General features: G+C 45.2%; 1 protein-coding gene across 4 annotated transcripts in view; it reads left to right on the top strand.

Annotated features, from left to right (window-relative positions):
• Window positions 1–26,137, top strand: part of SLC9A8 (solute carrier family 9 member A8) — a 61,049-nt gene that overhangs the window by 10,352 nt on the left and 24,560 nt on the right. For all 4 annotated transcript variants that reach the window (XM_083446920.1, XM_083446918.1, XM_083446917.1 and 1 more), the window contains exons 2-5: window positions 698–876; window positions 4,456–4,536; window positions 21,561–21,619; window positions 25,206–25,289. In XM_083446920.1, the coding sequence (XP_083303046.1) occupies window positions 698–876; window positions 4,456–4,536; window positions 21,561–21,619; window positions 25,206–25,289 (403 nt within the window). The remainder of the gene's footprint in view (window positions 1–697; window positions 877–4,455; window positions 4,537–21,560; window positions 21,620–25,205; window positions 25,290–26,137) is intronic.

The following is a 26,137-nucleotide window of genomic DNA, read 5'->3' as shown; positions in this document are numbered from 1 at the left end:
CTTTGCATGTATAACATCCCAGGTTCAGTCTCTGGCATGTCTAGTTAAAAGGTGCAGGTGTCTGCAGCGGATGGGGAATGACCTTTTCCTAAAAACTCGGAGATCTGCTCCTCCTCTGAAACTTCAGCAATGGACTAAATAGACAAATTGCAATGGACTAAATAGACAAATATCAGGCATAGGCAAACTTGGCCCGCCAGATGCTTTGGGACTACAACTCCCATCATCCCTGACCACTGGTCCTGTTAGCCAGGGATGATGGGAGTTGTAGTCCCAAAACATCTGGAGGGCAGAGTTTGCCTATGCCTGGTCTATATCAGTGTTCTTCAACCTTGGCTCCTTGGGTATCACTGGGCTACAAATCTGATCCAGCTGTGCCAGTGGTCCAGGATGATGGAAGTTGCAGCCCGGCAACATATGGGGGACTCATGGTTGAAGAATACTGGTCTGTAGTCTTAGGCAACATCGCATGTTCCTAACCTTGATTTTAGTGCATGCAGCTGAGTGTAGGCAGTTCAGTATGTGGACCAGGATTAACACCATTTTGCCATATTTATTATAGCAAGGATGGCTGAACTGAAAGCATAACTTGAAAATGAGTTTTTAGCTTTCAGTGAGTCATTCAGTAATGATGCCTGCTGGAGGAAAACCAACTGAATGTCTCCTCAGTCTGACCTGGGTGTGTTTTATCTTACAGGTTCTCAAACGCTACCCACGAAGTGCTCAATGCCACCCTCCACACCACGCTGGCGCTCACCACGAAGCTGGTGCTTCCTACACCTGCCAAGCCTATCCTTCCAGTGCAAACTGGGGTGCAAGCTCAACAAGAGGAGCAGTCAAGCGGCATGACTATATTCTTTAGTCTTCTTGTATTAGGTGAATGTGCATCCAAGACTTTCTGATCAGTTACTCTTGGCAGCTCGCCGGAGCAAATGCAGGTGGACAAGTGGAAACATAGGAACATGGGTAGCCTAAACATCTCTGTTACCCAAGTCCCCTGTTTCACTGTTCACAGGCCACCCCCACTTAGACTTCATTTACATGTTTGGTATGGAACATTAGTAAACTTTTTTGTTCCTTTGAGTTTTTGCATGGTTTTTATTTGCATTCTTATTTAGTGCATGTGAACTGGGCGATTCTCTGTGTGGATTGTTGTATTTACACAAGCCCATGAGAAATTAGGGACCTGTTAGGATGATCTGCCCTCAGAGGCTGATAGATTCGTTTAGTTTCCAAATGGCCTTGGGGAATTTTTCCAGATAATATGACTGTCTGTCTTGCTGAAGCCCTGGTTGATCTGTGGAATATATGGATGCCCCTATCCCACTTGATGGGAGACTTGTTAGTATATACCAGTGCTGAAGGCAATGAAACAAGCTGGGATTCTGCTTGAATGCATGTGAGGAAAACTCCAGAAGAATGGGATGGAATGCCAGTGAATGCTCATTATTGAGCCTGCTCAGTGGCAGTGAAGAAGCTCAGTGGCTGCTTCCATTACATCCTTGCTGTCGTGCTTTTCTGGGTACTGTAGGGCCCACAGTCAACTGTTCACTAGTATTCATGCCATCACAGAAGAAGAATAGCTCTGTTAGCACCAACAAATGTCTCACAAAGTAGTGAGCAAATCTTTTGAGTTCTGGAGAGCTCTTCTTCAGGCTTGGTGCTAACCAGGAGGGAGTGGGAGGGCTGGACAAGATGCTGCTGCCCTAAAGCAGGGACAAGAGAACCCAAGGGCCTCCAGATGTTGCTGGACTACATCTCCCAGTGTCGCCGATCATTGGCCCTGCTGGTGGGGCTAATGAGAGCTGGAGTCGTGCAACATCTACAGGCCATGCAGAAGGCCTTTGGCAAATTTAATTGCAGTAGATTGAGATAGTATTGCCCAGCTGGCATTTTCCGCTCTTCAAAGTCATGTACCTTTCTGTGTTGATGGTGATAACATATTTGTACTAGGCTAGAGGAACCTGCCATAGGCCATCCATCACACCCAGTATTGTCTACTTTGACAATGGTTCTCTAGGGTACCTGGCTGAACTTGAGCACAACACCTGCTACCTGATCTTTTAAACTAGAGATACAAAGGGCTGAACGTGGGGCTTTCTGCATGCACACCATGTGTTCTGCCACTGGGTTGTGGTCTCTTAGGGCAAGGGTTGCCTTTGAAGACCCTTGCTGATAAGTGTGTGGACACCCGGCCACAGACAGAGGAGTTGCAAGGCCACATTTGGCCCGTGGGACAGACGTTCCCCACCCCTGCTTTATGCAGCTCCCATGCGCAAAGGTAGTTTCCTGCTAAACACCTGTCACTTGGTGGGAATATTGTGGCGTCAGGGACTGCTGCCTTCATACTTTGCTTGTGAGCGTCCTGGAGTTACCTTGTTGGCTGGGATGTTGGACTAGATGAGCTGATTCTTCAGGACTCTTGTGTTCTTACATAGCATACCTGTGGAGATGGTCCTGTGCGTTCCACTTTGTGTCCTGATTGAAGACCAGGAAAGGTTGGCACTTGGTGTGTGCATGCTGCCAGGAATGCCGCTCTGAAACAGAGCCGTGTCAACTTCAGGTTGTTCCTTATTAATTGCAAGTGTGCGTGTGTGTGCATGTCCTCTCCAGAAAAACAAAAACGTTGGACAGTTTTCTTTTAGACGTCTGCTGTAATAAGAATATGCACTTCGTGTGAGAAAGTACAGGCTTGTTTGCAATACCGTAGACATTTTTTATAAGCACAGGGAGGGAGATCCTATGATAAAGTGCCAAGAGACTTTTTAAGCAAAGCAAAAGAAGGCAATAAAATTGAGATAGTGTTTAATTCCAAATAAACGAACATTCCTTGTTTGTGCAAAACAGCCCTTTGTCTTCAGAGTAAACCGGCATCTGCCTTGCATCCAAGGCTAACTTGATGTTTAAGTAGTCATAAAAATGAAAGTTCCAAGCCAAAAGAAAAGGCCAGAAGATAATGCAACACAAAGTCTAAACATCACAAAGAATTTAAAAGGTTGCTTTGGAGTGATGGAAGATTCTTTCCCTCCCTTTTCTAGCAGAATAAACTAAGATCTGGACTGTATTAAACACTGTCCTGGAAGCAGCCAGTACTGTGAGTGCCATCTACCTGCTACTACCCACCCCTACCCCAAGTAGTGCCTTTGTGGCATTAGCTGTCCAGCTGCCACAACCATAACAACAGAACCATAACTAGCTGGCACAAAATAAACACATGGGCTGGGGAGTCCGCAAAGGCTGGCTTGGTGGACTAGCCAGCCATTTTTTTAATGGTTGCCACCAGCCTTCTGCTCTTCACTGAATCCCCTTGGAGTAGACAGAGGGACTAACAGAGAGACTTTCATTTGCACTGAGGTATGAAGACGTTAAGAAGCAGCAAGAGCCTGGGACCCCTTTCAGCCCACATCTGTATTTGGGGAGCCATTTTTAATGCTTTGTTTCTATCCATCTACCTGTGACCTGGTTATGGGTCCTGAACTACCATTTGCAGACCAATGCACTAGTCGGCCAGTTGTCCTTGTTCAGCTTGTAAATGCCAGATACCAGATTCGGACAGTCCACCACAGCAATGGCACTTCTGCAGCACTGATAGGGATAGTATCAAGAGGTTCTTGGCCTTTTGGCTAAGGTCAAGTGTTGCATCTGTTCTTATCAGTTTAATATCTGAGTATGTTTTACCTGTAAGGTAAGTTCTACTGAAATCCATTGGATTAATGGCCATGTAAACAGCTGGCATCCTAAGGTAAGTTTTTTTACAGAAGACAGTGGAAAGGAAAGTTTTCTAACCCCTGATTCTCCTGCAGTCACCTCTGCCCCCTAAAAATCTTGGGAGAGTCGGGATGTCTTCCTAAGCAATGTGAGATGAAGATAATTGGCCAAAATCGGGCTGGCTCCTAAGAAACGTTAACTGAAAAAAGTTCATAGAAGGAATATTTCCTTTTCCCATCTCCCCAAAGAGCTCCCTCACCTTACTCCAAATTGTTTAGCGGAGCTCTCCTGACTCTCCAGCGAGGCTTTTGGGGGCACACAGGTGGCTGCAAGAGGAGAAGAGAAATGTGCCTTCTTCATTTATCTTAAGATTTGTGCCAATGTGTTTAGAATCAGGACTTTTTAGGACACTTGGGTCTCGAAAGCCCTGTTATGCAGGTACACTGTCATGCATGGTTCTTTGTAATCAAGTCATCAAGAATGATTCTATCCATCTGGGGGATACTGAAGGAAATTTTCTTAAAAATAAAAAACCCGCACAACACTGTAAAACCTACTATTTCATCTTTTAATGCACTTGTCCCTGTTCTTGCAATATTTGATATTTCTCAACTCCATCGCTACTACATCTTTTTCTGGCTTTGCATTTTTTTTTTAATTTCCAAAGGGAATCACGCAATTTGTTTGAATTGTGCTATGCAGCTGCTGTTCATCCTGTACCTAAATGTTGTTTTGTTTCCCTGCCAGGTATCTGCATCATATTGGTGCATTTATTGATAAGATTCAGGCTGCATTTCATGCCAGAGAGTGTTGCTGTCGTTTCTTTAGGTGAGTATCTTATATCAATGGGGAAAAGGAACTGTATTCTTGTGTACTTATTAATTGTTCAGATAAAACACACCCTTTCTTTCCAGTGCTCATTCTGATTTAGTGAAGCAAATGTGCTGTAAGAGGGAGAAGGGACGATGCAGGCTGTTTTGCAGAGAATGAACCAGGACTTGTCTGAGAGCTAATTAGTTCGCAGGGGGACCTGTTCTCTCCAGACCCAACCATTGCTGTGCTTGGGGGAATTTGTTTATTGCATTTATATCTCACCATTTGTCTCCAAGGAGCTCAAGGTGGCGCACATGGTTCTCCCCCCTCCTTTAATCTCCACACAACTCTGTGAGATAGTGTCAGGGAACTGCCATCGGCAGGACAGGAGGTGCCAAGGCTCTCTGAGGTAGAGAGAGACTTGACACCTGAAGAGGGAACCAGTAGGGGGCGAACAGGAACGTCAAGGGAAGGAGAGTCGGAGGAATGGCTCAGAGATGCTTCCAGTGAAAACAGTGGGGAGGTCTCAGGACCTCCTATAGGAACACCCGTTCCTCGGCGGAAACTGTCACGCAGAGAGTCCAGAAGACGTGTTTCCGTTAAGGAGCTTTTATGTTGGAAACGTTTCCGAAAGCAGCCACTTTCGGATTCTGCTAGCGACTGACGCAGCCATGCTGGAGGGGCTCCGTCACAGGCAGAGGTTTGAGAAGCTGTTCAAACTCTGAGGGATTGCAATTTACACACAAGCAGCTCTTCATCCCATCACAGCAATCCGAAAGTCACCGACAGCTAGCTTGTGCCAGGGAGAGGCATCATGAGCGAACCAGCAGGAACCGGAGGGGCAGCTGGAGGAGGTCCAAGCCTGGAGGAAAGGTATAGGACGTTGGAAATCCAGCTTGCCTTGCAGACGGCGAGGCTGGAAGAAAGGAGGGCTCAGGATGCAGAGAGGGGGAGGGAGAAAGCCACCCCACTCAACAGAAAGATGCCAGGATTGGTGCAGAAATTTGGGGGGGACCCCAGGAACTACCATGCCTTTAGGACAGAGATGCAATATGCTCTCAATCTGCAGTTCGATGACTTCCCTGATGAGGAATCGCGAGTGGCTTTTGTAATTAGCCATCTCGAATCAGGGGCGAAGGACTGGGTTAGACCCTTGATGGCAGCAAATAATGAGATCCTAAAGGACGCGATGAAGTTTTTTCGTGCCATGGACCTGATGTTTTCCAGTGACATTGAGCAGGGAGGGGTGCGAAGGCAGTTAATGGCTTGCAAGCAGGGAAACAGGACTGTCCGTGAGTACTGGACTGAGTTCACTATGTTGATTCATCGATTGGGGTGGGACTTGTCTTCTGAGCCCATTCAAATGCTTTTCGAAGAAGGTCTGTCTTCGTCCTTGAAAGATGAACTTTCCCGGAACCCCAGAGCAGAGTCTGTGGACCAGCTGACTAAAGCCGCGCTAGCCATAGGGGCGCGCCAGGAAGCGAGGGCTTTGGAGAAGCGGGAGGGGAAAGGAGAACGTTGGAGGGAGCTCCGCATTCCAGACATTCCAGAGCAGCCTTTCCCGCCGACAGAGCCGATGGAAGTGGGAACAGCGCGTGCGCGCACAGTTTCAAACATCGGTGAAGGGCGGAAGAAAGAGGGAAAGGGCGGGAAGAAATGCTATCTCTGCCAACAGCCAGGACACTTTGCCAGAGTCTGTCCACGGAGAAAGGAATGGCAAGGCATGGCAGGAGCTGTTGGGGGAGAGGAGGAGGAAAGCACAGAGCAAGTAAAAGCCAACGCCTGGCTGCCGTCGGGGCACAGCAGCCAGGCTCAAAAGCAGTGAGAGTGCCCGCGCCAGAACCTCCCAGACCTGCTCTAGTGATAGAGGTGTTGCTAGAGCTGCCAAACGGACACCCCCTACAGATCAAGGCCCTGCTGGATTCAGGCAGCTCCTGTAATTTCATGAGTAAGGAGTTCGCAGCTGAGCACCAGATACAAACCCTCCCCTTAAGTAAACCCCTGCAGGTAACCACGATTGACGGCAGAGAGCTGTTGGGAGGAGAAGTGAACCAACAGACAGTTCCCATGATAATGAGGGTGGCAAGACACACCGAGAGGATAGCGTTTAATGTGGCCACATTGGGAGGAGCTCCCATAATTTTGGGGATGAGCTGGCTGGCGCTACACGATCCTCTAGTGGGCTGGCACCAGAGGGTGGTCTCCTTTGGGTCGGCGCATTGCCTGGAACACTGCAAGCAGGGGAAGGATCCAGGGGGAGCCAAGCTCACCTTAGCTGGGATGGAGGTAATGAAGCAAGGGGAGGTGCCTCCGCAATATGCAGATCTGAGCAACGTATTTAGCGAAAGAGAAGCGGACAAACTGCCGCCGCATAGACCCTTTGACTGTCAAATCAACCTACTCCCGGGGGCTCAACTCCCAGTGGGCAAGCTGTACGCCATGTCAGACAGGGAGATGCAGGAGCTGAGGGAGTTCATTGACAAAAACCTGAAGAGGGGTTTCATCAGAGAGTCCCGAGCGGTGGGGGGCAGCCCAGTGTTTTTTGTGGACAAAAAAAACACAGATAAGCCGAGACTTGTAGTGGATTTCAGGGCCCTAAACGCCGTGTCGGAACCCCTGGCCTTTCCTATGCCCCGAATTGATGACATTCTGACCAGGGTGAGGAAGGGGAAGATTTTTACAAAACTGGACCTGCGGGGGGCGTATAATCTGATACGAATAAGGAAGGGGGATGAATGGAAGACCACCATGTTCACCCCTTTGGGAGCATTTGAATACCTCGTAATGCCCTTCGGTCTCCAAGCCGGCTCCGCATGTTTTCAAAGTTTTATCAACCACGTCCTGGGGCCGTTGCTCTACAAGAATTGTGTGGCCTTTTTGGATGACGTGTTGGTGTATTTGGAAAATGAAGAGCAGCATGTGAGGGACGTGAGAGAAGTGTTGGGCCGGCTGCAAGCCAATCAGCTGTGGGTGAAACTGGAGAAGTGCCAGTTTCATGCCAAGGAGGTGGAATTCCTGGGGTACCGCCTGTCAGACCAAGGATTGGCCATGGATCCAGGCAAAGTCCAGGCGGTGCTGGAATGGAAGACACCGAAAACCAAGAAGGATGTGCAAAGATTCCTGGGGTTTGGGAACTTTTATCGGAAGTTCATCAAGAATTTTGCACACTTGACGGCGCCCATCACCGACTGCCTCAGTAGCAAGAAGAAATTTGTTTGGACGGCGGAGGCGGAGAGAGCTTTTGAAGAACTGAAAAGGGCTTTTGCTTCGGAAGAACAACTTCTGCATGTGGACCTACAGAAGCCCATGAGGGTGGAGACAGACGCGTCAGACAGAGCGGTGGGGGCTGTGCTTCTTCAGCCGGGAAGAAATACGTCGGAGTGGAGGCCGTGTGCCTTTTTCTCGAGGAAGCTGAATAAGTCCGAGCGGAACTACACGGTGTATGACAGGGAACTACTTGCCATTCACGAAGCGTTCCGGAGGTGGAGACATTTATTGATTGGGGCACAACACAAGGTGCAAGTGTGCACCGACCACAAGAATTTGGAGTATTGGAGAACAGCTCGAGTACTCAACCAACGACAAGTGAGATGGGCACAGGAATTTTCCAAATTCCACTTTGAGATTTGTTATGTACCAGGCCCAGAGAACGTCAGGGCGGACGCTCTCTCACGCAAACCAGAGTACTTGGAAGGGGAGGGGGCAAGCGAAGAAAGACATGTCATTCCTGAGGACCGCTGGGTGTGTGGGGCGGCGCTGGTGGGGAGACGAGAGCTGGTAGAAGAAACGGAAACTGACGAATATGCCCAAAATAAGCTCAGAGGCCTCAGGGGAGAGGGTGAGAGCCCGGAGGGTTTTGAAGAAAGAAATGGGGCATTGTATTACAAAGGGGCACTGTATATACCAGAAGGTGAATTGAGAGGGAGGGTACTCAAGCAGTTGCATGATAGTCCCACGGCGGGACATTTTGGACAACACAAGACCATGTGGATGGTCACCAGGGAGTTTTGGTGGCCCAAGGTGAGGGAAGATGTAAAGGAGTATGTAAGAGGGTGTGACCAATGCCAGAGGGCCAAGGGGGAAAGAAGGGCGCCGGCAGGGTTATTGGAACCACTACCCACGCCAGAACGGCCTTGGGAGGCGGTATCAATAGATTTTATGACGGATCTGCCCAAATCCAAAGGGAAGACGGCCATCATGGTAGTAGTGGACCTGTTAACTAAGATGTGCCACTTTGTAGCATGTTCACATGCAGTCACAGCGGAAGAAACAGCGAAGTTGTTTGTAGAACACATCTTCCGGCTGCATGGCGCCCCCTTGAGGGTTGTCTCGGACCGCGGGAAACAATTTACTTCCAGGTTCTGGAGGAAGCTCATGAGCTTGCTGCACGTGGAAGTCAATTTTTCGACGGCCCGGCATCCTGAAACCAACGGGCAGGCGGAAAGAGCAAATGGCATCCTCCAACAATATCTGAGGTGTTATGTCAATGACAGAGGGAATGATTGGGTCGAAAAGCTGGCGCTGGCAGAATTTGCGTACAACAATGCGGAGCATGTGTCCACAGGGATGAGCCCCTTTTTGGCCAATTACGGGTGTCACCCCAGGGCATTCCCGGGGGAGGGAGGCGAGAGATGGAGCGTCCCAGCGGCCGAACATTTTGTAGAAGAGATGGAAGTGATCCATCGTCAGCTTCAGCTCAACTTAGAAAGGGCCAAGGCTCAATATAAGAAGCAGGCAGACAAAAACAGGAGGGAAGGTGAAACCATAAGGGTGGGGGATCAGGTGTGGTTGTCCACCCAAGGGTTGCCGTTCAAAGGGGGTTGTAAGAAATTAAGACCCAAGAGATTGGGACCCTTTGAGGTCATTCAGCAGGTCAACCCAGTGGCTTTCAAACTCCGGTTACCCAACCACATGAAATTGCATCCAGTGTTCCACAGGTCATTACTGTCACCGTACAAGGGGGGAGGTGAAGGGGAGCACATCAGGGGACCGGTCTTGGAAGAGAGGGAAAGCAGTAACCATGTAGCGGAAATCCTCGATTCCAGGTGGAAGGGCAATCAGGTGGAGTATTTAGTGGCGTGGGAAGGGGAACCGGAGTCAGAAAACACCTGGGTGACTGCAGAGGAGGTCAATGACGAGGTTTTAACAGAAACGTTCCACCAAAGATTCCCGCGGAAACCACAGCCGGTAGCAAGGTTTAGAAGGGAGTATTTCGGCACCACAGACGAGGAAGAGGAACTGGAAGGATTCGCGGAGTCGGAGTTGGAAGAAGGAACGGACTCAGATGACGAGGAGTACCGAGAGACTAGGAACCACAACAAGTGGAGAAAGGTGTTCGAAACTTCAGACGATGAGGAAGGTTCTTTCCGGGGTTTTACCTCCTCCCAACCCGTAGGGGAGGAGACGGGAGGGGGTGAAGGGGGCCCTGGAGGGGAGGTGGATGTCAGGGAACTGCCATCGGCAGGACAGGAGGTGCCAAGGCTCTCTGAGGTAGAGAGAGACTTGACACCTGAAGAGGGAACCAGTAGGGGGCGAACAGGAACGTCAGGGGAAGGAGAGTCGGAGGAATGGCTCAGAGATGCTTCCAGTGAAAACAGTGGGGAGGTCTCAGGACCTCCTATAGGAACACCCGTTCCTCGGCGGAAACTGTCACGCAGAGAGTCCAGAAGACGTGTTTCCGTTAAGGAGCTTTTATGTTGGAAACGTTTCCGAAAGCAGCCACTTTCGGATTCTGCTAGCGACTGACGCAGCCATGCTGGAGGGGCTCCGTCACAGGCAGAGGTTTGAGAAGCTGTTCAAACTCTGAGGGATTGCAATTTACACACAAGCAGCTCTTCATCCCATCACAGATAGGTTAGGCTGAGAGGCAGTGACTGGCCCAAGGTCACTCAGCAAGCTTTATGTTGAGTGGGGATTCGAACCCTGGTCTCCCAGGAGGGGGAGAGCATCTGCTTTGCATGCAGAAGGTCTTGGGTTCAATCCCCGGCATCTCCAGGTTGGCCTAGGAGAGAGTTTTGCCTGAAACCATGGAGAGCACCTGCCAGACGATACCGAGCTAGATGGACCAATTCTGACCTGATATAAGTCAGTTTCCATGTTCCTAACGGCAGCCATAGCAGCAGGCATGCAGCCATCTGCTTTTCTCATGGACTCTGTGTCAACAGCCAGGGAGATGCTTATCATAAGGATGTGAGCAGCTGGAGAAAATTCAGAGGCACCAACCGGGTTGTGTGTGAGGTCTGATGAATTAGATCATTATTAAAAAATACACAAAAGCAGAGAAGGCAGAATTTACAGGCAGGGGCAGAGAGTTCTTATAAACAAGACCCAGTATCATAAAGTTAAGAATTTATGGTGTGAAGAGCTCATAAGGGGCTTTTTTGCTTGCTTTCTTTTTTTTTTAGGTTTCCTTGATTTTAGAGAGAACTTTTACCCCCAGTTTAATAGTGTCCTGTAGCAGGAGTTGGCCTAGATATAGCCATTGCTTCTCTCTCACTTTCAGAAGCAGATATACTGTGTGTAGCTCTCCAGATTTCACAGTTCTCTGTAGGCAGATGCATGGAGGTTATGCTTGACTTGTTAGTGTATACAAAATATTGTTCAGCTGAAGGTCTTGGAAGAGGTATGGAATCGAAGAAGCATTCTGCAGCTGTCTCCAAACGTGTGACTGACAGTTAGCAAAAGACGATAAATGATAAGTAGGCTATTGTAACAGAACACGAGAAGGAGTCCTGCAGGGAAAAGAGGTTGGGAATAATAGCCATAGATCTGGTATGGATGTGTAACACTAAACTATGGTTTAGTTTTACATGAATGAGCCTTGGACTCGTGTCCTCACTCCTTCGGTACAATTGTGAAGAGGAGATCAAAAGCCTCCACTTAGTTTCAACTAACTTTGGTTTATTTTTATGTCAGTCTCCAGATTGTTCCGAATCTTAGCTATGGCTTAACCAAAGAAGACAGGATCATAAACCACAGTTTGATCTCTTAACTATAGTTAACCCGGGCCACAGTTTGGTCAGGTTTCAACATAATAGCTGTTTCCCCATCGTGAGTGTCTTGAAGGGGGTGGAAAAGGAAGTGGGAGTGCTTCACCTTGAGGTCTGTTCAGGTGTTTTGCATTTTGTCCAAATGAGGCTATAGTGGATTTTATGTTGCATAAGGAAGTCAAGTTTTGTTAACATAGTCAATTGAAAGGAGAAGAGAGCGGTGGCTTTTCCTTCAAGTCTTCTGAGGAACAATTGAGGGAGTTGGATATGTTTAGTCTGGATAAAATGAGACTGAGAGGAGATATGGTAGCCATTGTCAATTATCCAAAGAGCTGTCTCATGAAAGATGGAGCAAGCTTGTTTTCTCCTGCTCTGGAGGGTAGGACCCATACCCATGGCTTCAAGTTACAAGAAAGGAGATTCCAACGAAACATCAGAAGGAATTTTCTGATGATAAGAGCTCTTCAACAGTGGAACAGACTACCTTGGGAGGTTGTGGGCTTTTCTTCTTGGAAGGCTTTAAAGCAGTGATTGGATGGCCATCTGTCATGGATGCTTTAGTTGGGTCTCCTGCATTGCAGGGGGTTGGACTAAAGGATCCCCAGGGTCCCTTCCAACTCTACAATTCTGTGATTCACCCAAGCTAAAAGTTGGAAGATTTATCCAAGATGGAAAGCTATTTTTAGGGAAATCTGGTAGCTAAAAGCATGAACTATGCAATTCAAGTCCCTTACATCCCTTACATCTTAGACCAGTCATGAACTCACTGGTTGTGGTCTTTAGTGCAGGTGTCTCCAACCATCAGGTGATGTTGTATTGTAGTTCTCATCATCCCTGACCATTGGCCATGCTGGCTGAGGATACAGGGTTGGGGATGGTCCTATTGCCTACCTTTCAGCAGCAGCTCATTTCCATCTTTAGCATGGGTAAAATACCGTATTTTTTGCGCTATAAGACTCACTTTTTCCCTCCTAAAAAGTAAGGGGAAATGTGTGTGCGTCTTATGGAGCGAATGCAGGCTGCGCAGCTATCACAGAAGCCAGAACAGCAAAAGGGATTGCTGCTTTCACTGAGAAGCGATCCCTCTTGCTGTTCTGGCTTCTGAGATTCAGAATATTTTTTTTCTTGCTTTCCTCCTCCAAAAACCAGGTGCGTCTTGTGGTCTGGTGCGTCTTATAGAGCAAAAAATACGGTAGTTATGTTAACACTAGTCTGCCTTAAGGCTTCTTGTTAAGTATTGCTGAGCTAATGTAGATAGTCACTAAACAACTAGCCCTTCTTTTAACTGCAATTATTAGCTGTTCTTCTTAAGATTGCTCTTTTCTCTCCCTGTTCTTATGTTGCATTGTTAAGTTGTAAGCCGTTGGCAAGGAATGCTTTTTCACGGAGCTATTCTACAGGGCCCAGTATAGTTTTAAGCACTTTATAAATAATCAAGGTCGTAGTGCTGCTTCTTATTAATATGTAAGTAATTCTGATAAGCTTTGAGCCCTTTGGAATTAAGTACTACATAAAGGCCATGTATTAATTATCATGATGCTACTAAAACATTGCATGCTATTGAGGAGCTGCCATCAAGACAACGCCAAACTGAGAATAAAAATGCCACAAGAAAGGAACAAAGAAACACAGAAGCTGACTAGGGGAACAATATGTCCTGTGAAGCACATCCAAGTTGAACTGAGGAACACGTTTGAGACATTGTCTGAAGAAGAGGGAGATTAGATGCTGAGTTGGCCCTGGAACAAATGACAAAAGCCTTAGAATAAATAGGACTTTAGCAGTGGCTGTGGACGAGCCATGAGACACTTAGGAAAGAGCAATAATATAAGGGAGTGCTGTTTTGGAAAGGCCATTAAAGTACGGACAGAAAGAGAGAGAGACAGAAAGTACAAGCAAGGAGACCATAAAATATTGCAGGGGGTAGAAGAGTTGGTTCACTTGTGATGGGAAAGCCTAGAGGTGTGGAGGCTATGGTGAGACGACTGTTGAAAAAGGCATTATTGGACCCCATTGCCCTAGATAATTCTCAGACTGTGTCCAGTGTTCTTTTCTTGATTAAGGTCCTGGAACGTGGCAAACAACCTCTTGCCTTTCTTGGATGAAGCTCACTATCTGAATTCTTTCCTATATGAGTTCAGGCCTGATTCTGGTTTGTTTAGGAGCGACCAGGTGGATGATCTATGCGGGAACTGGACAGGGGAAGCACATGCCTGTTGGTTCTGCTGAACCTCTCATTGGCATATGATACCAACAGCCATATTATCCTTCAGGAGCTGTCCTGAAGGGGGAGGGATGTAGCTCAGTTGGTCGAGCACATGGGCTGAATCCAAAAAGATTCAATCCCTGGTATCTTCAGATAGGGCTGTGAAAGATTCCTTAGTGAAACCTTGGAGAGCCACTGCGAGTCAGTGTGAACCAAGGTGGGCAGCATTTAGACTTTCAGGATGTAAGCCCTGAGATCTACCAGCTGGGAGCAGGTACACAAGACATGTACCTAGAATTAAGGGATTCTGAGTACCAGAACTGAGCTGAGCTTGTCGTCCTTCATCATAAAAAAAAATTGCTTACTGCCCCCTGGCTGTCATCCTCTTCTTTCTTTCTTTCTTTCTTTCTCTCTGCAGCAAAAAAAGTATTTTTGGGGGGTGGGGCAGATTTATTGGTTTTTTTAAAAAAACTGGAAGTCATAAATCCTATAGGAAATTACCCAGAGATCTACCAATAGATTTCTTATCTGCTGTCTGCCCGCCCTTGATGTAGATAGTACTGAGCCAGATAGACGAATGATCAGATATGTTTTTGTTCCAGTTTTTATTGCTAAATGGAAAAGCAGAAGTGGTTAGCAGAAGTGCTTTCACTATGACATGCAATGTACCTGCTAACTTTGGACTCAAAATGAAAGAGCTTGTTTCGGATCATATTTGGCACAAAAAATAAAGAAACCAGATCTATCCATTAAAGCTTTACTAATCTGCCTCTGAAATGGTTCAGGCTGGCTTCTCTAATTGTTTATTACAAAACTGAGATGTGCCTAGGAGCTGGGGAGGAGGGGCACCTTCATCTTGGTCAATCTTGGGTGCCACAACAATATTTTACTCTGGGGTAGTTGGTATTTGAAAGAGATACAGAAGTGCTTCCTTAAGGGTGTATGCTACTGAGCTTGCTCTGAGAACCTAATCTTTGTATCTTAAAATCTTACAGCTACTGCAAGATTATGAAGCATCTTCACTGTAGCGTAATGAGGGCTATTTCTGTCACTTGGAGAGTAAGAGATTGTCATCTTAAATCCAGATCAAACTCTGAGGCATTTGCGAATATGTTTGAAAAGTTCAGCAGCTGGATTCTGCTTACCCATTGGTTTGGCATGCTGGTGTAGCATTCCTGATTTCTGAGAGACTGCCCTCAAAGCGTGAGAACGTGTGCCGTTGCAATTATATTTATTTATCTGGGAGTTTTTTTACCCTGCCATGCGGTCACAGGGTGGATCGCAATATATCAAAAAACATACAATGAGATACAACTCAAGAGCATCTCTTAATAAAAGCACAATTTAGGAATTCAGCACTGCAAATTCAGTATGCATATCCCATAAACAAGAACAGAAGACTGAATTTGCATCTAGTGGAAATAAATAAAACAATTTAAAAAATTGTCCAGTAGCATCTTAGAGACCAACTAAGTTTGTTCTGGGTATAATCTTTGCATGCACACGAAAGCTTATAGCCAGAACAAACTTAGTTGGTCTCTAAGGTGCTACTGGACAATTTTCTAATTTTTTAATTTATTTTGACTGCATCAGACCAACACGGCCACCTACCTGAATCTTGCATCTAGTGGTTATAGAACAGACGTGACTTAATCTGCTGAGTTTACTATCTTGATAGACAGTTATATGGAAGATGGGATGTAAGCAACTTTTAATTCTAAACAAAGGAGCTTTTTGTTTAATTCCCCTGGTATGAGAGCATCAGGTTCTCCTTTTTCTTATTAGCTTTTATTTGCATGAATCTTCCTGGAAGTTCCTTCAGTAGGAGTCTTATGTTCATACTGATTGCAATCTCATTTGGAGGGAGGAATGCAAGGATAACATTTCGGGCAAGTTCTCCTCTCCGTTTCCTTAGGAATCCTGTATGTTGTAACATTTTTAGTGTTGTATCAACAGGATCCTGACTTCAAAGCAGTTTACTTGTTGAATAAGCAGGGTATGAGTTTTTCTTTTCCCTCCCAACTCTTTACTGGAAATTTGGCTTCCCGGTCCAACCACTGTTTCACAATAAGGGTTGTTACGAACTCCCTCTGCCAAAGAGATCCAAATTTGCGTGACAGGAATGCTTATTTGCATGACCTTCGAGGGATAAAATTCATTGTCATTTAAGAGCTTGTTTTAGAAGCAGGTTTTTATTGTTATTATTTCCTTGTACTACTGTAGTTTCTTCCTCCCAAACTCCTTACCATTGGTAACATTGCAAGGTAATCTGGTTATAATTTTGCCATCATCCTAAGAGGTCCAGTTTAGGGTCAGCCTAGCATTAGGCAGAAGGAGGTGACTGCCTCAGGGGGCAGGTTCTTGGTGTATCCACATGGTCTATCCTTGGTCACCATAATTAGCACGCTGCCTTAGGTGTTCTGGAGGATGCTATCCCATTTTGCAGGTTGCATTAAGTTTCAGCTGGCAGCACTAGTGGTGCACGTGCTGGGGGCAGAGCCACCATCCCAACACCACCGTCGCCACTACCTGAGCTGGGTGTAGCTGGAGTTGCATAGGTGCATTGGCAGGAGTGTTAGATTGGATCTGTTGGGGCATGCACACAGCCCCAGCCTTGCCACCACCCAGCCCCATCCATGTATAAAGCAGTGAAGCGAGTATTGGAAAAACAGTTCCCACCACATGGGCTGGTGCTGGTTGCTAGTCCTGTTGCCTTCTGTAAGTGGACTGGGGCTGTAGTGTTACGCTGTCCTTTTCCACAGGCAGCAAATAGTCTTGGGCTTGCCCTGGTTCAACTGAATACACTTTCCCCCTGCATTCAAGATATCCCATTGCAGTATTGCAGAAGGCGACCATTGACCATAGTCAAAGTGGTGGAAGTGCTAATCCAATTAGTCTCCTGTGCTTCTGCCCTCTTAAGCCTCGGTGTGTGCAAATTTTTCTAGTGCTCTGTAATGGTGCAGTTACTACTGAATATTACTAGGGATGGTTCCTCATGGACCACATTGGGTTGGCACAGAGCTAAAACCAGCCGCTTCCCTCAGAATTTGTAAATTGCTGAGCTTATTTGCGAGTCAGTCCAAAGTCCCCATTGAAATCAATGGGGATATTTGAAAGAGGCTGCAGCTTTGAATGTAGCTGGGGGGATGGGATAGCTGGGCGACCTTAACTCCATCCTAGAGCACATGCATTGCATGCAGAGGGTCCCAGTTTCAACCACTTAAAACCCAGTTAAAAGGGTCAGGTATTAAGTGATGGATCAGAATCCTGCTTGAGATCCCAGGAGTACAAATACTGGGTTTGATGGGCAAAAGGCAGCTTCCTATGTTTCTAGACTCCTTGAGGCAAGAAGTTACTTAGCGGTAGTCACTATTTGCTCTGCACCGGCTATTTTGGGATTGAATGGGGAGGTAAACTGAGAACTCTTCTCTAATTTGGCTTCCCATCTGAGCTGGAGAAGAACTGAGGGCCTTCTAATTCTTTCCTTTGTGATGAGCATTGTTAAGCACTCAGATCTTGTTTCTGAACCTCTGCCTTGTGAATTTTGCTGGTCTCTCTTTTTGAAAAAGCAACAACCACTTTTATGTGGTTGATGGAAAGTATTTAATTGATTTTACTGGTTTGTTTTTTAAAAAAATTGGCTGATTTTTATGTTTGCCTGAGGCAGAATTTGTGGTAACCTATGTTGGATTTGCACTTGGTCTCCTATCCACATCCTGGTGTGTCCCAGGCTAAATGTGTTTTGGAGCATTTTGAAAAGCTTACAAAAGAAGTTGGTATCATAACAGCTGGTATGTTGAAGTGTGTGTGTGTGTGTGTGTGTGTGTGTTTAGCAGCAGGTTTGAAAATTGGTTGAACAGGCTTAATGTAGCAGGTTCTATTCTTCGACAGATGAATGCGTAATACATAAGAGATTAAAGTAAAATGTGTATGGGGAATGAAAGCATTAATTATGAACAGTTACGGAAAATGTGTCACTCTTGAGATTTCAAGCAATCAGCTATGTTATGACATTTCCCACAGTTCACTCAGTGCAGAAGTGACACATCAAACATAGTTTGGAACAAGTTGTCTCTCGTTTTGTTTCTCGATAAAAGCTTGCCAGCCAGTGACTAGGCAGAAGATTACATGGCAAAATTCAGATACCTTCCTATCAGTTGCTGAATCTTATTGTTTAAGCAATATTCTTGGTTTCTCCTGTGGATTTCCTGCCATCACATCCTTCCTGCTGGCTAGGAGATTCCACCCATTCCAAAATAAGCTCACCTGTCCCATTTTACATGCATACCTTTGTAGCTTTCTATGGAAATGCCTGCAGGGCATCATGTTCTACGCTTAGGAAACTCTTCAGTTGGAATCTCTCTGATTTCATAAGACTTCTTAATTAAAAAAGAAAGAAAGCAAACTCTTCTCAGCACTGTGGGTTGTGGAAAATAGATTGAGCACGGCCTGCCAAGTTTGGAAATGTAGCTCTTCTCTTCCAGCCTATGAAATGCAAATGTGACCAAAGCCTTGTTAACAATTTTTAAGGACAAAGTAAGCATAACCTGTTTTAAGTTTGCAGGGTATCTGGAAAGCTTGCCTACAATTCTGAACTGAAGGGGTAGTTGTCAAGCCCCACACTGGACAAAAGGTTCTTGCATTGCAGGGGTCCGTTCTGATTCCAAGTTTCTATGAATATCTGGAAAGTGGCAGATTAGAGAAGGCTCAGTTGGCGCTGTTCCATTTGATTGGCTGGTTTTGGTAATGTAGCTCTTCTCTTCCAGCCTATGAAATGCAAATGTGACCAAAGCCTTGTTAACAATTTTTAAGGACAAAGTAAGCATAACCTGTTTTAAGTTTGCAGGGTATCTGGAAAGCTTGCCTACAATTCTGAACTGAAGGGGTAGTTGTCAAGCCCCACACTGGACAAAAGGTTCTTGCATTGCAGGGGTCCGTTCTGATTCCAAGTTTCTATGAATATCTGGAAAGTGGCAGATTAGAGAAGGCTCAGTTGGCGCTGTTCCATTTGATTGGCTGGTTTTGGTTGTATGTTCCTTGGAGGAAGGATGACTTTGCTGGAATTAGTGAGAATCAGCCCCGCACAGCTTCTGCTTCTCAACTATTTCTTTATTTGTAAGATTTATATGACCTGTGCCTCGTCACATGTGATCTTAGGGTGGGTCACAACAAACAGCATAAGCAGGTAAAACAAAAATGCTGGTTAAAATGAAAATCCACAAAATATTGCAACAACTCAGTCTTGAACAGACAGTTAGCCAAAGGCTTGCTGGAAAAGAAATGCCTTTCACAAGTAAATGTAAGGCTTCTTCTTATTCCTGTGTTTAAAAGATTAAGAGAAAAATTCTGTTGCATCACACACTGCTTTCTTTTTGGTTTGTAGCTGCACTTCTCCCCCCCCCCCCCACTTTTAAGGGGTCATCCTATACTGACATTTAGAAGGTTGTCCCTGAAAGAGAAACAAGCTTCATATTTTCACAGTATATTGCGTTACAACACATTTATCAGGAGCGGCTCATTTGATGCTCTTTTGATCACTTCTGTAGGTCAGAGTGACATCTGCCTGTTCTAAAAATACCCTTCCAAACTCTCACTTCCAGTTCTCAAACCATATCTTCCAGAGTTAGAACAAAGAATCGCTCCTGCATCATAACACATGCTTTTCTGTGTCAAAGTAAATCCAAGCATTCCCCCACCCACACTTATGTGTGATTGCCTCGTGCCCGAGCAGCATCGGGAAATAAATAAATGATTGAATTCAAACCTGGACATGGTGGGAGAGGGCTAGAGAGGCCTCGTGGCTTGCAAGAAGACCCTCCCCAGAGCCCAGAGAGACCAGAGGTGCAGCAGGGTTTGTTTACGCTGCTCAACATCCACGCCTGACAGCTGATGTGCGGGGTAGCTCAGCAGCAGTAGCTGCTTTCCCTTGCATCCTCCAGCCTCCTGCCAGCCCCAGAACTTCAATTCTAGTTGTGGATATTTGGGGATACAGTATTTTCTGTGTGGATTGAAGTGACAGAGTGGCCAAAATGGTGATTAGAGGGTGCCCCCCCACTTTACGCGGTTTCACTTATGTGGGGGGAGGACAGAATCTTGTACAAACTATAGGTGCCAGACAGACCTGCAGAGATCTCAGTTGAGTTAGAACAGTGGTTCTCAAAAGGTGAGGCAGGAGAGGATGGCAAGTGCAGTGGGAAGATTCAAGGACAATCAAAGAAGCATTTAAAGAGTGTTGTGTAGTGTAGTTTTGTGTAGATAGACAGACAGACAGATACAACAGTGTATGGATAGATTTTTTTTCCCAAATTAGAGCAAGAATATTGGCTATTCTGCAATTCTGTCCAACATATTGTGGGTGAACAGGAGTTTTCAACTCTTACAGTTCAGAAATATAAAAGTTCAGAAATGAGAGAGATTTCTTTGTGTTGATGAGGATATGAGAGTTTGTCTCAAATTAAACCTAAGGGAAATGAAATCACCTCTCAAACAAGTTCACACCTCTCATTGAGTTTGTCTGCATACGTAAGGTACACATGTAAAAGGCTTGTTTATAATTATATTTTGGGAATGTTCTTATGCAGTTGCATTGTTTTGTATTTTCTGGGTGTTCATATTATGGAGTGGTTGTGTTTTATATTATAAATCAAGCATTGCTAGGAGTAGTTTCTTTTTGTTTTCCAATGCATTTTTTATCAATGAAAAATTGGTGTGGGGTGAGCAAATTTTTATTCTGAAAGTGTGGCCCACTATTTAAGAACAACTAAGTTAGAAGGAGGAGTTAGAAGGTTCCTCCCTTGAGAGTTTAGAGGAAGAAGGAATGAACTATTAAGGAAGAGAAACCAAGGCATTACCAATCCAGTGGAGCAATGACTTCTCCTTCCACTAAATGTTTTGAAGCAGGAGGTTGTTTTCTGCAGTCAGGCTACCAGGTGGTTGTTTCAAGTTTGCAATAGGGGAACTGAGGCCAAGAGATCTCCTTTTAGCCTCCCTTTTTTCCTTCTGGGTTGCAAGGATTTCCTGGATATGAGGTGGCAGGGAATACCATAAGGCTATGCATCTCCTGGAGCCCTGGCTATTTTGTACTCTGCCTAAAAACATAGGTGGAGAAGGAAAATGGGCGGAAAGGGGAGGAGAATGAGCAAAGCTCACTGAATCTGTACTGACATCGATTGAAAACAACAACAGCAACAAAAATCCATTGGCAGCTGACGTTAACAATAATAATTAATGAATCATGTTTATACATTAATATAAGCAGTTTAAATAGGTATCTAAATGAAATGGATGATGATAAGCTATGTGTGCAGACTTAATAACCCCATGGCGTCAATATGCTGCCATTTAAATTTTGCTATTATAGTCATGTTTGCAAACAGTTTGTTCTTGATCCTTTTGGCTCCCGAAAGTCACAAACCCAGAAGTGACTGTTTCGGTTTGCAAACTATTTCTGGAAGCTGAACGTCCAACGGGGCTTCTGCAGCTTCTGATTGGCTGTAGGAGCTTCCTGCAGCCAGTCAGAAGCAGCGCTTTGGTTTCTGAACGCTTTGGAAGTCAAACAGACTTCTGGAATGGATTCCGTTCGACTTCCAAGGTACAACTGTATTTGCATGAATTGTATTATCATTGCCTGGATTGTGGAATTGTGTTTTGGAGCTGGGGTGGGCTGAGTCATAGTTGCGATGTGCACAGGATTGTCCTTTAGGTGAGGCGACACCACTCTAAATCTTTGTGTTCACAAAAAATCTTTGTGTTCACACAAAACTGAGCACCTGAACACTCTGATGGGTCAAGTTCACTCTGATTTTCACGTTTCACATTGTGCTTTTCTCTCTTTCTCCTTTTAGGTATCCTCATGGGAGCATTTATAAAAATTATAGAAGCTCAAAAGCTAGCCAACTGGAAGGTACTCCGACAACATTTTAAACTTCTTGGTTTTTTTTACCATATCTTTTATGCTGCGCTTAATTTGAGCAAGCCAAAGAAGTGCCACTTAGGGTTCCTTGCTTTGTATCCCTGAAGCAGGACGAATCTTGCACTGGTCATCCCAGCCCAACAAAAGAAGCAGTAGCAGCAGCAGCTGCCTGGGGCATCACCATTTAAGAAGCACTGGGGACTCGGAAAGGGGAATACAGTTGCCTGCACCTACCCTCACCCCTGCCACGCAGATGTTAGCACTCTGAGAGATGTGTGCCCCATTCCTAATAATTTTCTAGTTGCAGCTCATTTTCCTTCCCGCAGTTCAACAGTCTCCTCTCTCTCTCTCTCTCCCTCCCTCCCTCCTGCCCAGATGCAGGAGAGGATAGGAGGCAGGCAGCACAAGTTGTCACTTACGGTTCCAACATAGCTTAACTGGGCACTCTTCATCTCTAGCCAACCTGGAATTGCTGCTAAAAAAGAGCCGAATCAATGAATGAAAAATAAAATCCAGTAGCTAAAAACTGTCCAGCATGTTCCTTTAAGGCATATGCACTTAGGTTCAACCCTACCTGTTTTGGGCACACCAGCCACACCAGCGGGAACTGGCTGGTGCATCTGAACCAAGCAGGATTGAACTCTCTGTGCAAGAGCCACGGCTTCGCATGACATCACGTATGGTGCCACATAAGTCATAAGTTGTGGGGCAACTGGGCGTGGTTTGGGGAAAACTGCCTTGGCGGGCCAAGTTTTGTCCATGGGCTGAACGTTCCCCATCCCTGCTTTAAGTACTGCCTGCTCCCAACCAGCCCCATGCTCTTTTATACCTTTAACTACTACTTTTTGTATCTCGGGAGCATCTATTGGGCTTCCGTTTCCCCACTACAGGCTGCTGCAGTTACACAGTGCTTTGACCCAGTCCGCTTTTGTCTAGTTTCAGAAACAGCTAGGGAAGGAAGTTTGCATACAAACGGATCAGTGCTAATCTAAGTGTTGTCGGCTTTGCCTAACTGCAGCTCTCCAGAATCTCCCAAGAAATATTTTGTGGTCCTGTTACCTTGAAAGACCTTTAAACTGGAGGTGCTGGGCATCATACTTGGAGCGGCAGATGTCATTACTTTATGGAATTGCCTTGCCGCAGGATGTGGGGATGGCCACCAGTTTTTATGGTTTTAGGGATTAAGAGGTGTTTAAAGGCGATTACTGTCTCCACCTGGGGGTGGGCATTGCAAAAGGTGGGTGCTATAATAGAGCTTTTGACATTAGGGCGGGGATGGACGCCCTGGTCCTTAATCCCAGCTATATTAAAGTATTGGGTTTCTCTGTTTATTTTTATGGGCAACTTTCACTTCCGCCCTGGTGCAAAATAGCTCTTCACTGTGAAACAGGAAATAATCTGTCTAGACAATGAGATAATTCTCTCTACACTTTTTATATCACTATATCTCTTTATCTACCCCCCTTTTCCATCCATTTGATTCAATTTCCCATCCCACCTGTAATGGTTATATAACAATACCTAGTTGCTTAGATTTCTTTTTTAAGAATCATAATAAAAAATGTGGTCTACTTCAAATCACAAAATGTGTTCAGCTCTTTTTTAAAAAAGGGTTATCAGCACTTTACAAGCCTGATATTCAATTGGAATGACGGACTTTAAAAGTCAGCACTTAAAAAATCTGCAGCCCTATGTAATTTCCAGTACAAATGTTGTACTTGTAAATATAAAATGCAGGAGAAAGCCATGAGAAATTGACAAAATGGTTTTGCTGATGTCAGCTTGCAGCATTTAAAAAACAGAAAGTGTGGCAAATGACTGTTTAAAACCAATTTGTCTGAGTTAAGCTTTTCCCCCAACACCCACAATATGTGAGCTTTTAAGCTCCATCAATTATATTACTATGAGAGATTTGCAATATTTGGAGGAAAAAGCAGCTGTTAGTCCTTCCTGTGTAGCTTTGTGGATCACTGAATAACTTAGTATTTGAGGATTTGACCTGGAGCCACAATTCTGAGTTTCAAAACATCTTACTACACCCTCCCTGATTCCCCACTCTGCCCTAGAGCCACTGTCTTGTCCTTCATTTTAGCTATGGAGTATCTACCTGACTCTTGTTCTTGACTTCCTTTTTGACCCCTCTCTATTGACTAGTTCCTTTGCTATTGCCTTTCTCCCTGGTGGGATCTCCACCTGTGCCTAGGTTACCTGTTTGGGCTAGTGAGCCAACGCTGAAAACACTTGAGGTTTCAGTGCTGGACCATTATAGATTGTGTGTTTTATGTAGCTGTTTCCCTTAGTGGGTTTGGGCAGAAAAAGGGGAAGCAGCCTGGGAAGTATCTATTGCTACTAACTGACCTCTATGGCCCCTGAAGAATGAGTTTGAATCTGTTGCTTGGGTCATGCAGCCTCAGAGAGTTGTTTAGGGTGCCTCCGCTATTTTGTGTGGCGGGTGGTGGTTCAGGCACATAAAGCTGGAACAATTAAAGTGGATTAAAGTACTCTGTCACTCTAGCACTACAAATCCACTTGAAAAAAAGAAATCGACTTTTTGCGGTTAGGAAAGTGATGGAGAAATTTTGAACAATGTGGGATGAGTGGATGATGAAAGGGAAGACATATGAACACCCTGCAAGCATATCAGGATGAACGTTCATTGTTACATAATATCCCCACAAATCGATGCTCAGTAAAGATCAGATATAATCTAACGGGTCAGAATGTTCACACTTTCTTTAGTGTTTGTCAGAGAAAGGGAAATCTCTTAGCTCTGGACCAAGAAGTGACCATGCTGCTTTATAGTCCATTATAGTTCACCAATAAAATGCCATTAAGAGTATTCCCAGCTGATGGTAGGTGTCGTGACTGGGCTTTAGGAAAGGGGTGGTACCTGCGGATTGTAAAACGTGGCATTTAAGACTTCTTGGTCAAAGCAAGCCTTTTGAAACATGCTTACTTTCTATAAGGAACCAGTGCAGATGCTGAGCTACAAGAACAATGTATTTCCTGAATCTCATCTCTGCCTGGAATTTCTGCACCTGTTGTGGCCTCCACACTGTGGAAGGAGGACTTTCCATAGTATGGAAGCCACCTTTGTCAATGTAGATAGCGCACATCTGTGACAATCAGTGACAGAACCCATCACAGTTCCACATCCATATTAAAGTTCCACTTATTACTGATTGCATTTCTGATTCTGAAAGCCAAAGATAAGAATGCTTCAGTATTTCCCATAGTGAAATGTAGTTTTTTGCGGCACAGTAGGCTCGCTTTCCCTTGCTATTTATTTGGATGCAGCAATTCAGATTGTGCTTCCTTTTTTCAGCAATTGAATGAAAAGCAATTTAAAGGTAATCCTGAGGATATTTGCTGTCCTAAAGCCCTCTTCATGGTGGGTTTTGAGGCAGATTAATATAAAATTCCTTTCCTGGTGTATTTGTTTCTTAAAATATTCCCACTTTGGTAGACGCTTAAAAAAAGCTGGAGTTGGGTTTGTTTGTTCCAGATGTGCTATCCTTTTAATTACAAATTTTGAAATTTCCTTCTCATATATCTTTTTGTCTGCTGTATTTTACAGGAAGAAGAAATGTTTCGCCCAAATATGTTTTTCCTTCTTTTACTTCCGCCAATTATATTTGAATCTGGGTATTCATTACACAAGGTGAGAAATCGTAGATCCTTTGTAGCTATGTTTGTGTCTTGGGCAGTGCTGTGATTACAGCTACATTGGAGTTGACAGGAGACATTCACTAAAATGTCATCATTTTATGTCTAGTGTATCTGAGGGTTGGCTCACACATCACTTAGCTACTAAAGTGCTGGAAACTCTTGGGAAAGACAGAATGTTAATTTCTCATCATGGTACCTCAATGATGTGATGGGCCATTCATACAAGTTTGAACCAGCCCTTAAGAGAAGAACTTGGGTGGTCCTAATATTGAGGCTTGTATCTTTCATTACCATGCCTTCATTACTTATGCCTTGATCAAAAAAAGTCAAAACCAAAGAGCGATCTAGTTCAGTCCTTTGTTGCAAGGCCTGACTATCTCCCTGCCCAGTACCAGCATTGCAGTCCACCAGATTCCACTAGATCCAGTAAAGAAAGATTCCAACAGGGCAGAATTCCAGAGTGCTTCCTGAAGTAGGGGAAAGAGAGTACCTTAGTCTTGGGTCATCTGGCTCAAATGCATTTAATAATCATATCAGTGCTGATCTGAGGAAGGGAAGCGCCAAGATTGTACCTCCTTGCATCAGCTACACAGGCAGTTTGTCGGGCGAGGTGGGTGGCAACAGTCTGTTCCACCAGCCAGTGATCTATTTCATCTTGGAGAAAGCCCTGTTTCTGCACACTGATTGCTCTCGTCGGGGTGGGGCATGTAAGTGCCCCAGCAGCTTTAAAACCAAACAGTTGTGAAAGCACTTGGTTCTTTGTTTGCTCTAATAGAATGAAAAAATGTCTGCACTTTGCAGTTAGCTTCTAAGATCATGAGATGCTAGGCCTTCCTAGAA

Source organism: Podarcis tiliguerta (genome assembly GCF_965153285.1).
Source record: "Podarcis tiliguerta genome assembly, chromosome: 6".
NCBI lineage: Eukaryota > Metazoa > Chordata > Lepidosauria > Squamata > Lacertidae > Podarcis > Podarcis tiliguerta.
Note: the sequence above shows the minus strand (reverse complement) of the source record. Positions and strands in the feature narration are given on the sequence as shown.